Source organism: Oncorhynchus masou, chromosome 13 (assembly GCF_036934945.1).
Source record: "Oncorhynchus masou masou isolate Uvic2021 chromosome 13, UVic_Omas_1.1, whole genome shotgun sequence".
Lineage (NCBI taxonomy): Eukaryota > Metazoa > Chordata > Actinopteri > Salmoniformes > Salmonidae > Oncorhynchus > Oncorhynchus masou.
In genome coordinates this window covers 52,243,638-52,256,516 of record NC_088224.1, presented here as the reverse complement: position 1 = coordinate 52,256,516, position 12,879 = coordinate 52,243,638, and the positions used below count along the sequence as shown (strand labels likewise).

The 12,879-nt window shown below is 43.3% G+C and overlaps 1 protein-coding gene across 1 annotated transcript in view; it reads right to left on the bottom strand.

The window, feature by feature from the left end:
- The window catches only part of LOC135552535 (E3 ubiquitin-protein ligase CBL-like), a 46,108-nt gene extending 33,642 nt beyond the window's left edge, over positions 1 to 12,466 (bottom strand). Inside the window, 2 exon segments of the mRNA XM_064984213.1 lie at positions 540 to 787; positions 11,661 to 12,466. Coding sequence (XP_064840285.1) covers positions 540 to 787; positions 11,661 to 11,804 — 392 coding nt within the window. The 5' untranslated portion in view covers positions 11,805 to 12,466.
- Between the last annotated feature and the right edge of the window lie 413 nt (positions 12,467 to 12,879).

Here is a 12,879-nt window from a genome sequence, read left to right as displayed (position 1 = left end):
CCAACCCTACACCTGCATGCTATGACTGGGAAGGGTTCAACAAAAAGTAAACCCCCCCCCCCCCCCCCCCCCACCACACTTCACTTCAGACATAGTCTGCAAAGGCTCTGAATTTGTTTCTCCTACTATTGTGCCATCCCAAACCGTACTGGCTCAGATACTTGCTTTTCACCATGTACCTTCAAATCACGGTTTTCTGGACCTATGGTAGACGTGTAACCAAGGCCAGTGCCGTACAGCTCGGCTTAGCTCTGGGCTCATGAAAGGGATGATATTCTGGTAGTGAGTGAACTGAGTATCGCCCAACACAGGTCAGGGTGCAGACCTACCTCACAAGAGAATTTCAGGAGGAGGATGACGAAACCCAATTCTCGCCCGATGTACAAAAACAGAGGCCTTTCTCTTGATGTCTCGTAAAAATCAGTATACGGCAATTTTGAGATCGAGAAAAGTACCTAAGTATTACAGGAAAATAAACTATATTTCGTCAACAACGAGTTTGATTGCCACCTCAATCTCCCTAAAAGTAATCCTCTCACCTGGGCTGCGAGTTCTCCTCGTACATGCGCTCCTTTCCCTCCTTGAAAAGGCTGATGGTCTGCTTGGTCTTCTTGGTCAGGTTCTCCATGAAGACGCGGAAATACTCGTTGTCGCCAAGCGTCTCCATCTTTCCCTCGTAGCGGGACAAGATGGTGCGAAGGTGCTGGTAGGTGTCTGGCAGCAGGTCCAGGATGTAAGGTGGGCTGTTCTTCAGGGCCAGCTTGGGGTTCTGGCACAGTCGCACCACCTGGATGGAGAGAGAGGATAGGACACGTTAGGGGAGATGATCAATCAGCTTACCGAGACAAATAAGAAGCCGGCAACCGTGGAGGAAGAGACTAAGTAGCACGCTAATGCATAACAGGGTTGGGATCCATTCTGTTTAAATACAATTTAGGAAGTGAATAAAAATGCTAGTTCTTGAATTGAAAGTTGCACATTGCTTTCCTTTGAAGATCTTTTCAATTCAGGAAGTGAATTGACCACAACCCTGACAAGTAGCCTAACATTAACTGAACTAACTTCAAGAGTTTACAAAAGTTTACTTTTTCCACATTTTGTTACGTTACAGCCTTATTCTAAAATGGATTTAAAAATTGTTTTCATAAATCTACACACAATACCCCATAATGCCAAAGCAAAAATAGTTTCTTAGAAATGTTTGCAAATGTATTAAAAAACTGAAATATCACATTTCCAGAAGTATTCAGACCCTTTATTCAGTACTATATGTTGAAGTGCCTTTAGAAGTGATTACAGCCTCTAGTCTTCTTGGGTATGGAAGGTGAACCTTCGCCCCAGTCTGAGGGCCTGAGCAGGTTTTCATCAAGGATCTCTCCATACCTTGCTCCGTTCACCTTTCCCTCGATCCTGACTATTCTCCCAGTCCCTGCCGCTGAAAAACATCCCCACAGCATGACGATGCAACCACCATGCTTCACTGTAGGGATGGTATTGGCCAGGTGATGAGCAGTGCCTGGCTTCCTCCAGGCTTGGCATTCAGGGCCAAAGAGTTCAATCTTGGTTTCATCAGACCAGAGAATCTTGTTTCTCATGGTTTGAGAGGTTTTTTTAGGTGCCTTTTGGCAAACTCCAAGCGGGCTGTCATGTGCCTTTTACTGAAGAGTGGCTTCCGTCTGGCCACTCTACCATAAAGGCCTGTCTGACTGGTGGAGCACCCCAGAGATAGTTGGCCTTCTGGAAAGTTCTCCCATGTCCACAGAGGAACTCTGGAGTTCTGTGAGAGTGACCTTCGGGTTCTTGGTCACCTCCCTGACCAAGACGCGTCTCCCCCAATTGGGGACTGAATACTTTTTTTAATGATACCTTATTTACATATGCAAACATAAAAAATAAAAAAACTATTTTCCCTTCGTCATTGAGGTATTGTGTGTAGATGGATGAAAACAAAAAATGTATTTAATACATTTTTAGAATAAGCCTTTTACATAACAAAATGTGGAAAAGGTGAAGGTGTCTGAATACTTTCTGAATGCACGGTACAGCAGATGTTGATGCAAGGGGCTGACCGTACTTGTTTTTTTTACAAGTATTTGTCGGAAGCTGGCATCTTAGCTGTGTGTGGGTTTGCACTTCCCATTGTCAATCCCCTCAAACTGGAATTGTGATAGTGAATTATAAGTGAAATAATCGGTCTAAACAACTGTTGGAAAAATGATGTGTGCCATGCACAAAGTAGATGTCCTAACTGACTTGGCAAAACTATAGTTTGTTAACAAGAAATTTGTGGAGTGGTTGAAAAATGAGTTAATGACTCCAACCTAAGTGTATGTAAACTTCCAACTTCAACTGTATATGAGATTTGAGTAAAGCAGTACGTAAACATTATTTAAACATTAAAGTGGGCAGTGATTCTAAGTCACTGTTTAAAGGGCAGCAGCCACTAAGGTGCAGGGTTGCGTAACCTGGTGGAAGCTGGCTCGTGACGGCTGTTTAATAGTCTGATGGCCTTAAGATTGAAAAACAGCTTCTGTCTTCTGAAGCAAGGGGGGACAGTAGACTGGGATAAAGAATATGTCCATAAAAAAAAAAACACTCCAGCCAGCTGGTCTGCGTATGCTCTGACGACGTAACCAGGCGTAACCGGCAGCCCTACGATGGTTAACAGGCTTAAAATGTCTTACTCGTGTCGGCCAAGGAGAAGGAGCCCGAAGTCCATGGTAGCGGACCATGTCGGTGACACTGTGTTATCCTCAAAGTGGCAAAGAAGGTGTTCAGCTTGTCCAGAAGCAAGACCTAAGTGTCCGGGATGTGGCTGGTTTTCCCTTTGTAGTCCGTGATTGTCTGTAGACCACATACGTCTCATGACGGACATGCTGACCACACCGCTCGTGTAGCATGCACGAGTGTTGTAAAATAAATGTACACACACTACCGGTCAAAAGTTTATAACACCTACTCATTCAAGAGTTTCTTTATTGTTAGTATTTTCTACATTGTAGAATAATAGTTAAGACACCAAAACTATTAAATAACACATATGGAATCATGTCGTAACCCAAAAAAAAACTAATCAAAATATGTTATATTTGAGATTCTTCAAATAGCCACACTTTGACTTAATGACAGCGTTGCACACTCTTGGCACTCTCTCAACCAGCTTCATGATGTCGTCACCTGGAATGCATTTCAATTAACAGTTGTGCCTTGTTAAAAGTTCATTTGTGGCATTTCTTTCCTTCACAAGGCATTTGAGCCAATCAGTTGTGTTGTGACAAGGTAGGGGTGGTATACACAAGATAGCCTTATTTGGTAAAATACCAAGGCCATATTTTAGCAAGAACAGCTCAAATAAGAAAAGAGAAACAACATTTTATCATTACTTTAAGACATGAAGGTCAGGCAATATGAAAAATGTCAAGAACTTTGAAAGTTTCTACAAGTGCAGTCGCAAAAACCATCAAGCGCTATGATAAAACTAGTTACCTCTGCTGCAGAGGATATGTTCATCAGAGTTACCAGCCTCAGAAATTGCAGCCCAAACAAATGCTTCACAGAGTTCAAGTAAGACATATCAACTGTTCAGAGGAGACTGTGTGAATCAAGCCTTCATGTGTAAAATTTCTGCAATTTGGTTCCAACTGCCGTGTCTTTGTGAGACACGGTGTGGGTGAACGGATAATCTCTGCAAGTGTATTTCCCACCGTAAAGCATGCAGGTGGTGTTATGGTGCTTTGCTGGTGACACTGTCTGTGATTTATATAGAATTCAAGGCACACTTAACCAGCATGGCTACCACAGCATTCTGCAACGATACGCCACCCCATCTGGTTTGGGCTTTGTGGAACTATCATTTGTATTTCAACAGGACATTGACCCAACACACCTCCAGGCTGTGTAAGAAGGAGAGTGAAGGAGAGTGATGGACTGCTGCATCAGATGACCTGGCCTCAACAATCACCCAGCCTCAACCAAATTGAGATGGTTTGGGATGAGTCGGAGAGCAGAGTGAAGGAAAAGCAGCCAACAAGTGCTCAGCATGTGGAAATTCCTTCAAGACTGTTGGAAAAGCATTCCAAGTGAAGCTGGTTGAGAGAAGCCAAGAGTGTGCAAAGCTGTCATCAAGGCAAAGTGTGGTTATTTGAAGAATCTCAAATATAAAATATATTTTGATTTGTTTAACACTTTTTTGGTTACTACATGATTCCATATGTATTATTTCATGGTTTTGATGTCTTCACTATTTTTCTACAAATGTAGAAAATTGTGAAAATAAAGAAAAACCCTTGATAGAGTAGGTGTTCTAAAGCTTTTGACCTGTCTTGCACATGTTATTCAATCATTGCAACCACACTGCTCACGAGCGTCTGCGTAGCGAGGCGCTAAAATAGAACTTGGTTCTATTTGTGATGCTTGATGCGCTGCAAATCCCACTTCTCCCTTCTCCTCAATGTTTTTTAGGAGCATAAACCCACATGGGTGATTGAAAGATGGTCCAAACTCCAGTCTACTTGGTAGTTGTAATGCACCTTAAAGTTCGTTGCCATCCGCCATATAAAGTCCAAAGAAGAAGCCAGAAGGAGAGATTACTAGAAACCTTCACCCTTTTATCTGTGGATTAATTGTCACCTGAATATCCATTGACAAATTAGCTAGCAACAGCAAGCTAGCTAGCTAAATTGCCTTATATGTTTAATGCTTTTTGACCTGTCCCCAAATGAATATTAGTTGGTTCAGAGATCGCCATATTCCCAGTCACCTTGCCATGGTTAAATGTGGTGGTTCGCACTTTCAGTTTTGCACAAATGCTGCCATCTGTCCACGGTTTCTGGTTTTGGTAGGTTTTAATAGGTCACAGTGGGTACAACATCTCCTACACGCTTACTGATGAACTCAGTCACTGCATCAGTGTATTCGTCAATGTTATTCTTAGAGGCTATCCGGAACATATCCCAGTCCACGTGATCAAAACAATCTTGAAGCATGGATTTCGATTGGTCAGACCAGCATCGAATAGATCTTAGCACGGGTACTTCCTGTTTATGTTTCTGCCTATAGGAAGGGAGGAGCAAAATGGAGTCGTGATCAGATTTGCCAAAGAGAGGGTGGGGGAGGGCCTTGAAAGCATTTTGAAAAATTGAGTAGCAGTGGTCCAACGTTTTACCAGCGCGGGTACTAAAACCAATGTGTTGGTAGAACTTCGGGTAGCGTTTTCATCAAATTTGCTTTGTTAAAACCCCAGCTAAAATAATTGCGGCCTCAGAATATGTGGTTGCCAGTGAAGTTCTTTGAGGGCCGTCGTGGTATCGGCTTGACAGGGAATATACACAGCTGTGACTATAACCAAAGATAATTCTCTTGGGAGGTAATACAGTCAGCATTTGATTGTGAGGTATTCTAGGTCAGGTGAACAAAAGGACTTGAGTTTTTGTATGTTATCACAATCACACCATGATTGGTTAATCATGAAACATACACTCCAGTCTTTTTTCTTCCCAGAGATTTATTTATTCCTGTCTGTGCGATCTCAATGCTGTGCGTTACAGGGAAGACATCCTCCTCCCTCGTGTGGTACCCTTCCTGCAGGCTCATCCTGACATGACCCTCCAGCATGACAATGCCACCGGGGGTAAACCCCAGACAATCACCCACAACTGCAATCCTTATCGATTCAAATGGGAAATTCTTAGTCCAGGAAATATTATTCCCTAGACACCAGGAGTATACGATTTGGCGTCCTACAACTGAGAGTGCAATGCAGCTACTCAGTCAGACCAGGATTGACACTCCTGACAACACCTGGCAAAGGTGAAAAGGTATCTGGGGAAGTGAGAAGAGTGGCAGAACAGTCACAGGCTATGTTCCAAAAAAAAACAATATAGTTGGGTCCTACCAAGAAAAGACGTCCCAGGAAAGTTGATCAACAGAATAAATAAACAGATCACCGTGGACTGTGCCTCACTGCTCAATGTCAGAATGGCTCACCATCCAATTCTGACATGTGAACACTTACACGATAATGTACATCTTGATCAGGACAGTGTCAGAACCTTTTGCTAAGGACCTAAAAGGAAGCAACACTTGGCAGGGACCCACACCCTTCACCACAGCAGCAGTGGCCCCCCGATCCACTTTCCGAAACAACAGTACCCCCACCGTCCCTCGGAGAGAAGAGCCAGACATGGCCAAACACAGCATAGATTTACCAGACAGGGCCCATCACAACACAGCTCTACTAGACCCGGCCCATCACAACACAGCACTGACCACTACTCTAGGGTCAGGCAGAACATAGTCCTTCAGAGAAGTGCACCACATGATGCAGTCCACACCATTTATCATTCAGATTATCAGGCTACATATGTTGAGGTAACCTCTGGCAAAAGACACCTAGAACTATCAGAGATTTGAGAGGTGCACCAACTACTGCATCTACTATGCTGACTACTTGGCTGGAAACACCCTTTAATTCACACACACACAGATTGCATCGCACTTATTTTTGTGTGCAAAATTATTCCATTCTTACTAATTTGTTTACAACTATCCTTTCTTTTACCTGTACTTATATGTAGTGTGTGTGAGATATATATATACATATATACACACACACACACACAGATACCGTTCAAAATTTTGAAGTCACTTAGAAATATCCTTGTTTTTGAAAGAAAAGCACATTTTTTGTCCATTAAAATTAACATCAAATTGATCAGAAACAGTGTAGACATCTTTAATGTTGTAAATGACTATTGTAGCTGGAAATGGCACATTTTTTATGGAATATCTACATAGGCGTACAGAGGCCCATTATCAGCAACCATCACTTCTCGTACAACGCTGTGTACTACTCCCTTCAAAGAACAGCGTAAACGGGCTCTAACCAGAATAGAAAGGGGAGTGGGAGTTCCTCTGTCCAGTGTCTGTGTTTTTTTCCCCATCTTAATCTTTTATTTCTATTGGCCAGTCTGAGATATGGCTTTTCTTTGCAACTCTGCCTAGAAGGCCAGCATCCCGGAGTCACCTCTTCACTGTTAACGTTGAGACTGGTGTTTTGCGGGTACAATTCAAATGGGATTTTTACCAAATTACCGTACGACAGACCATGAATTTCACCCTGCACACCCTAATTGACAAACAAACAAACCAAAACAAAGGCAAAATCTTCTCATGCTTTGTTGATTTAAAAAAAAGCCTGAGACTCAATTTAGCATGAGGGTCTGCTATACAAATGATGGAAAGTGGTTTGTGTGAAAAACATACAACATTATCAAATCCATGTACACAAACAAGTGTGAGGTTAAAATTGGCAAAAAAACATATCTTTCCACATGAGAGAGCCATGAGGTAAGACAGGGATGCACCTTAAGCCCCACTCTCTTCAACATATATTTCAACGAATTGGCGAGGGCACTAGAACAAGTCTGCAGCACCCAGCCTCACCCTACTAGAATCTGAAGTCAAATGTCTACTGTTTGCTGATGATCTGGTGCTTCTGTCACCAATAAAGAAGGGCCTACAGAAGCACCTAGATCTTCTGCAAAGATTCTGCCAGACCTGGGCCCTGACAGTAAATCTCAGTAAGACAAAAAATAATGGTGTTCTAAAAAAGATCCAGTCGCCAGGACCACAAATACAAATTCCATCTAGACACCATTGCCCTAAAGCACACAAAAAACTACACATAGCTTGGCCTAAACAAGAAGGGCCGTCTATGCCATCAAAAGGAACATAACATTTGACATACCAATTAGGATTTGGCAAAAAACAAATACTTGAATCAGTTATAGAACCCATTGCCCTATATGGTTGTGAGGTCTGGTGTCTGCTCACCAACCAATAATTCTCAAAATGGGGAAAAAAAACAACAAATTGAGACTCTGCATGCAGAATTCTGCAAAAATATCCTCAGTGTACAATGTAAAACACCAAATAATGCATGCAAAGTCAAATTAGGCTGATACACAATAATTACCCAAATCTAGAAAAGAGTGGTTAGATTCGACAAACAACCTAAAAGGAAGCAATTCCCAAACCTTCCATAACAAAGCCATCACCTACAGACAGATGAACGTGGAGAAGAGTCCCCTAAGCAAGCTAGTCCTCTGTTCACAAACACAAATCAGACCCCACAGAGCCCCAAGACAGCAACACAGTTAGGCCCAACCAAACCATGAGAAAACAAAAAGATAATTATTTCCAATGTGTCAACTAACAAAAAAACAGAGCAAACTAGAATGCTATTTGGCCCGAAACAGAGAGTACACAGTGGCAGAATACCTGACCACTGTGACTGACCCAAACTTAATGAAAGCTTTGACTATGTACAGACTGAGTGAGCCTAGCCTTGCTATTGAGAAAGGCCGTCATAAGCAGACCTGGCTCTCAAGAGAAGACAGGCTATGTGCACACAGCCCATAAAATGAGGTGGAAACTGCTGCACTTGCTAATCTCCTGCCAAATGTATGATCAAATGTCATACCGCTGCTGCCATTTCAATGGCATTTGAGAACATAAACACACTAGCTAGCTCCAGCCGAACAACTGACTATGAGAAATAAGCGCATCAACCGCGCCTGAAGCAGACGTGATACCCCCGGTCATGGCCTTGAAACGCCTGCTCAACAAAGCGATTTGGTGGCACTCTCTCTTTACTGTGTCGCCACCATGCTCGATACTATGTACAAGGACCTTGTTACATACACAGCTGAACAATATGGAAACGGACACAGTGACAGTGTGCACCGAGGAAGAGAAGCCACGGACAGAGAGAGCTGAAACTTCACTGCTTGACATGTATGATGAAATCCTGGTTGAGAATGAAACAACTGAACAAATGAACAACAAAACAGCACAGCAAGTAAGTGAAGGAAGAATATGATTGTTTTACTGGTAATGGGGACATACATAAAACGCCCAAAAAATGTATTTTTGGTCAGTGTGTGTGTGTGTGTGTAACCTTTATTTAACTAGGCAAGAACAAATTCATATTTACAATAACGGCCTACCCCGGACGACGCTGGGCCAATTGTGCGCCACCCTATGGGACTCCCAATCACGGCTGGATGTGATACAGCCTGGATTCGAACCAGGGACTGTAGCGACGCCTCTTGCACTGAGATGCAATGGCTTAGACCGCTGCGTCCATGTGTGTGTGTTAACTATTTAACTATACTAGAATTCTTAAAAGGCTGCAAAAATGTTAAATATCGGTATCGTTTTTTTGGGGGCCAGGAAAATATTGGATATCGGCCACAAATGTCATATCGTGCATCACTATTGTAAATACAACCTATATTTATGTTTATTTATTTTCCCTTTTGTACTTGAACTATTTGCACATTGTTACAACACTGTACATTGACGTAATATGGAATATTATTTTGGAACTACTGTTCATTTCACTTTTGTTATTTGTCTACTTCGCTTTGGAAATGTTAACATAAGTTACCCATGCCAATAAAGCCCTTGAATTGAAACAGAGATAGATGGATACAGGGATAAGCATGCTATGTGTTGAGTGTAGCCAGCTGAGAATGGGAGGGGGAGGGAGGGGGGTTGGCTGAGCAGCAGCACTGCTTACGTCAGACAGAGGGGGTCACAGTACACCCTAATGCGCTTCCAACCCAAGAATATGAGTCCTGTCAGAGAGCAGATAAGCCCTCGGCTAAACGTGCACAGACGCATAATGCAGATACATTCAGTCGTGGTGGACTGGACTGAACCAAAAACGAAGAGAAGATTGCCTTATTCCCCTTCTCTGCTCTCTCGCTAACCTCAGGATTGAAGACTGGGAGAGAACCAACCCCCCCCCCCCCCCCCCAATACTGCAGGGCTGAGCTGACCTCCCTCAGCTCTACACCACTGTGTTCTTTATCATTGGTACATCCCAAATGGCACCCTATTCTCTATATAGCCCACTACTTTTGATCAGCACCACATAGGAGTCCATTTGGGACGTAACCCATGACTGCACGTTCCAGCTATGATAAAACCACTAAAATATTGACTGTTTCCCGTGCCAATAAAGCCCCTTAAATTGTCATTTAATTCAGAGAGAGAGAGAGACACACACAATCAACATGGGAAGAGTAATACGCCCATAATAACCCTAAAGGCCACTTATACTCTATTCAAACACTTTTGCTGAACTTTGACGTTCTTAGGGAGATCTATGACAAGCATGCACTGTTGTTCGGGTTGTCCTCATGATATTTGAATGAGCAGATAGGCCAACTTGTGCATGGAGCCTAACTGTCTGAAGACCAGCTTTAATCATTGGTTAAACCTGATGCCTTGAAGCACTCACACACTATTTGACAGAGACCTGTTGATACTGGGTAACAGTCTGCTAAAATCAGCAGGCCAGCAGGCCAAAGATCACATATCGCAGGTATCGCAGGTTCCACCGAGGTTTTCCTTTCAACAAAACCTTTCAACAAACTCTTGTATTTCAAAGGTCTTGTGGAAACACACACACCTCTTCCTCAACTCGGCCTCATAAAGACTAGACATTGTGCCACTGATTGTAAAGCCCAGGCTACTTTCTGAAACAGAAAAGGAGAACTGACATTGCAGTGTCACTTCTGTTTTTCTCTTTGTGTGAAGTGACCTCTTCTTCATAATGAGTCAATGCAGATGTGCTTGTCTGGTGGAAAGAAATGCAAATTGGCCCCCCAAAAAAGTGCCATTATGACAATCTTCAGGGGCTTGGGTTCTTACGGATAAGAGAAAAGAATGACAGATTTGTAGACTACCCCTAGAGAAACAAACATGAAAGGCTGTCTTGTCCTCTGAATCACTGTGATAATTCAGTGTGAATTACACAGGAAACTAGGGGTCAGCCAGCTACATTTTTCAAAGAAGTGATGCTGTAAATGTAGTTAGTTCTTTATTATGCTCACATGTATTAATTTCATTGCTGCACATTTACTCTGGATTTCAGGGGCCACAGCTAAGTGTTGGACTCGAGCAGTTAGATTGTTGGCACATTGTTTAGACAATGATTGTGTGTAATATCTGATCATACAAGTGACAGATTCAAATCTCATTTAGCTAGCTAAATCTCACATTTTACAACCTTATTGAACAACTTTGTCAATGGGATGGATCTTGTTCTAAACAGTAAAATATAGCTCGGTGGGTATGATCAAAACCCAAGCCTAACTTTGCTCAGCTAGCTACTACTCAGCTAGCTACTATTTTCATGACCCTAATCTGGGATGATGATTGAGTCACCATCCCCATGCACACGAGATTATATTGGTCAATGTTGCTAACTAATGTGAATTGGCTAGCTAGTTGCCAAGGTAGCTGGCCAATGTAGCTAGCAATCCAGACACCAGCATTAAGCTAACTAGTTACAACCATATAGCCAGTTCTAGCTACCTTCATCTAGCTACATATTCTACAGATGAATACAATATATTATAGATCATTAACGTTAGCTAGCTACCACCTTCTCTACTATTCGGCGTAGCCTAGCTGGTCGGTGTACCCCTAGCTAACTATTTTTTTATCTAGCTGGCTAGAAACAGTCTCGTTAGCTAGGAAGCTAGCCACCAAATTAGCTAAAGTTAGCTAAGCTAACTTCCTGGGCCACTGATCATCAACTGGGTACTGTAGCTAGATAGATAGTTTTCCGACTGCTAGTCACCCACCTTGTCCATTAGTTTCCAGCATTTCTCCACCGTCTTTTTGTCCACGGCCCCAGGTTGGTGATGGGAATGGAGGTGGTGATGGGGCTGAAACGCGTCCTTCATCATCCCGATCAGTCCTCCGCCTTTCTTCAGATTTCCTGCCATATTAGGCTCCACTGGGGTCGGCCAGAGCGACAGTCAATGCTGGGGGGGGGGCCGCCCTCCTTCCCCAGTCAGACTGAGCAAAAACCGGCACCCCCCGGGGAAGACAGCGCCCGAGTCGGATTCGAGCGAAGGTCCGTCGTGGGGTGGGAGAAGGGAGTTCTATTGAAACAGGGATCCCATTAAACCCCCCCCACCAGTGGTTGTATCGAGCCTCGACGACAGTGGGGCAAACTGCAGCTAGGTGCTCAGCAAGGAATACAACGCAGGTTGGTAAGCAAGCCAGTCGAGACCCGTCTCGTCGACTAAAAGAAGACAATGATATCGATTTGTCTACCCATCTGGTCTTCGTGTAGATTGACCTGTATTCTCATTGACAACCCCTATATTCCCTATTCAGCTGCTCGATCTCTCCGTCTGCGTTCTTCTCAGTGACGGGAAGTTCAGTGGCAGGCTGGATCCAGTCAAGATAGCTTGATAATACGCTTACTGTTGAGGTAGAAGGAAGAGCTGACGGTGGCGCCAATAAACTAAAGGGACATTTACATAGCTAACAGAAATCATTAACATAGGTGGAACGGAGACGAGGTGCATAAATACATTTAGAAAAATCCACACAGACTGCAGTTTCCCCCTCTCCTCTGTGTGCACGGCCCTTGCTCTTCCTGTTCATCCCCTTCCGTTTGCAGAACCTCTCCCTCCTCTCCATGCCCTCCCTCTTGCACAAATGTTGCCCCCCAACACCTCTAACTACGCCCTCTTCATGCGCGATCTCGAGGTGAAAATACAGGCACGCGCTTCTGTTTTAACAGTAAAATTGCATGTTCAAGAACATCATGGTCGGGAATTCCTTTCTGCCAAAAACATTTGGCTGTGTAAATTCAGACACAGGTTTTTGTTGTAAATTCCTAACAACAACTGAGGTGACATTGACCTGTGCCCGCTCCTGTGGCATGAATCATTACGTTATATTTAATGTTGTAGCCTACGTAGATGGGTTCTACTTCATGATAAGTGCAATTGGCACTAAAACGTGTAAGGCTATGTCTGTACCGTTGTCGTTTCATCAACTCTCTCA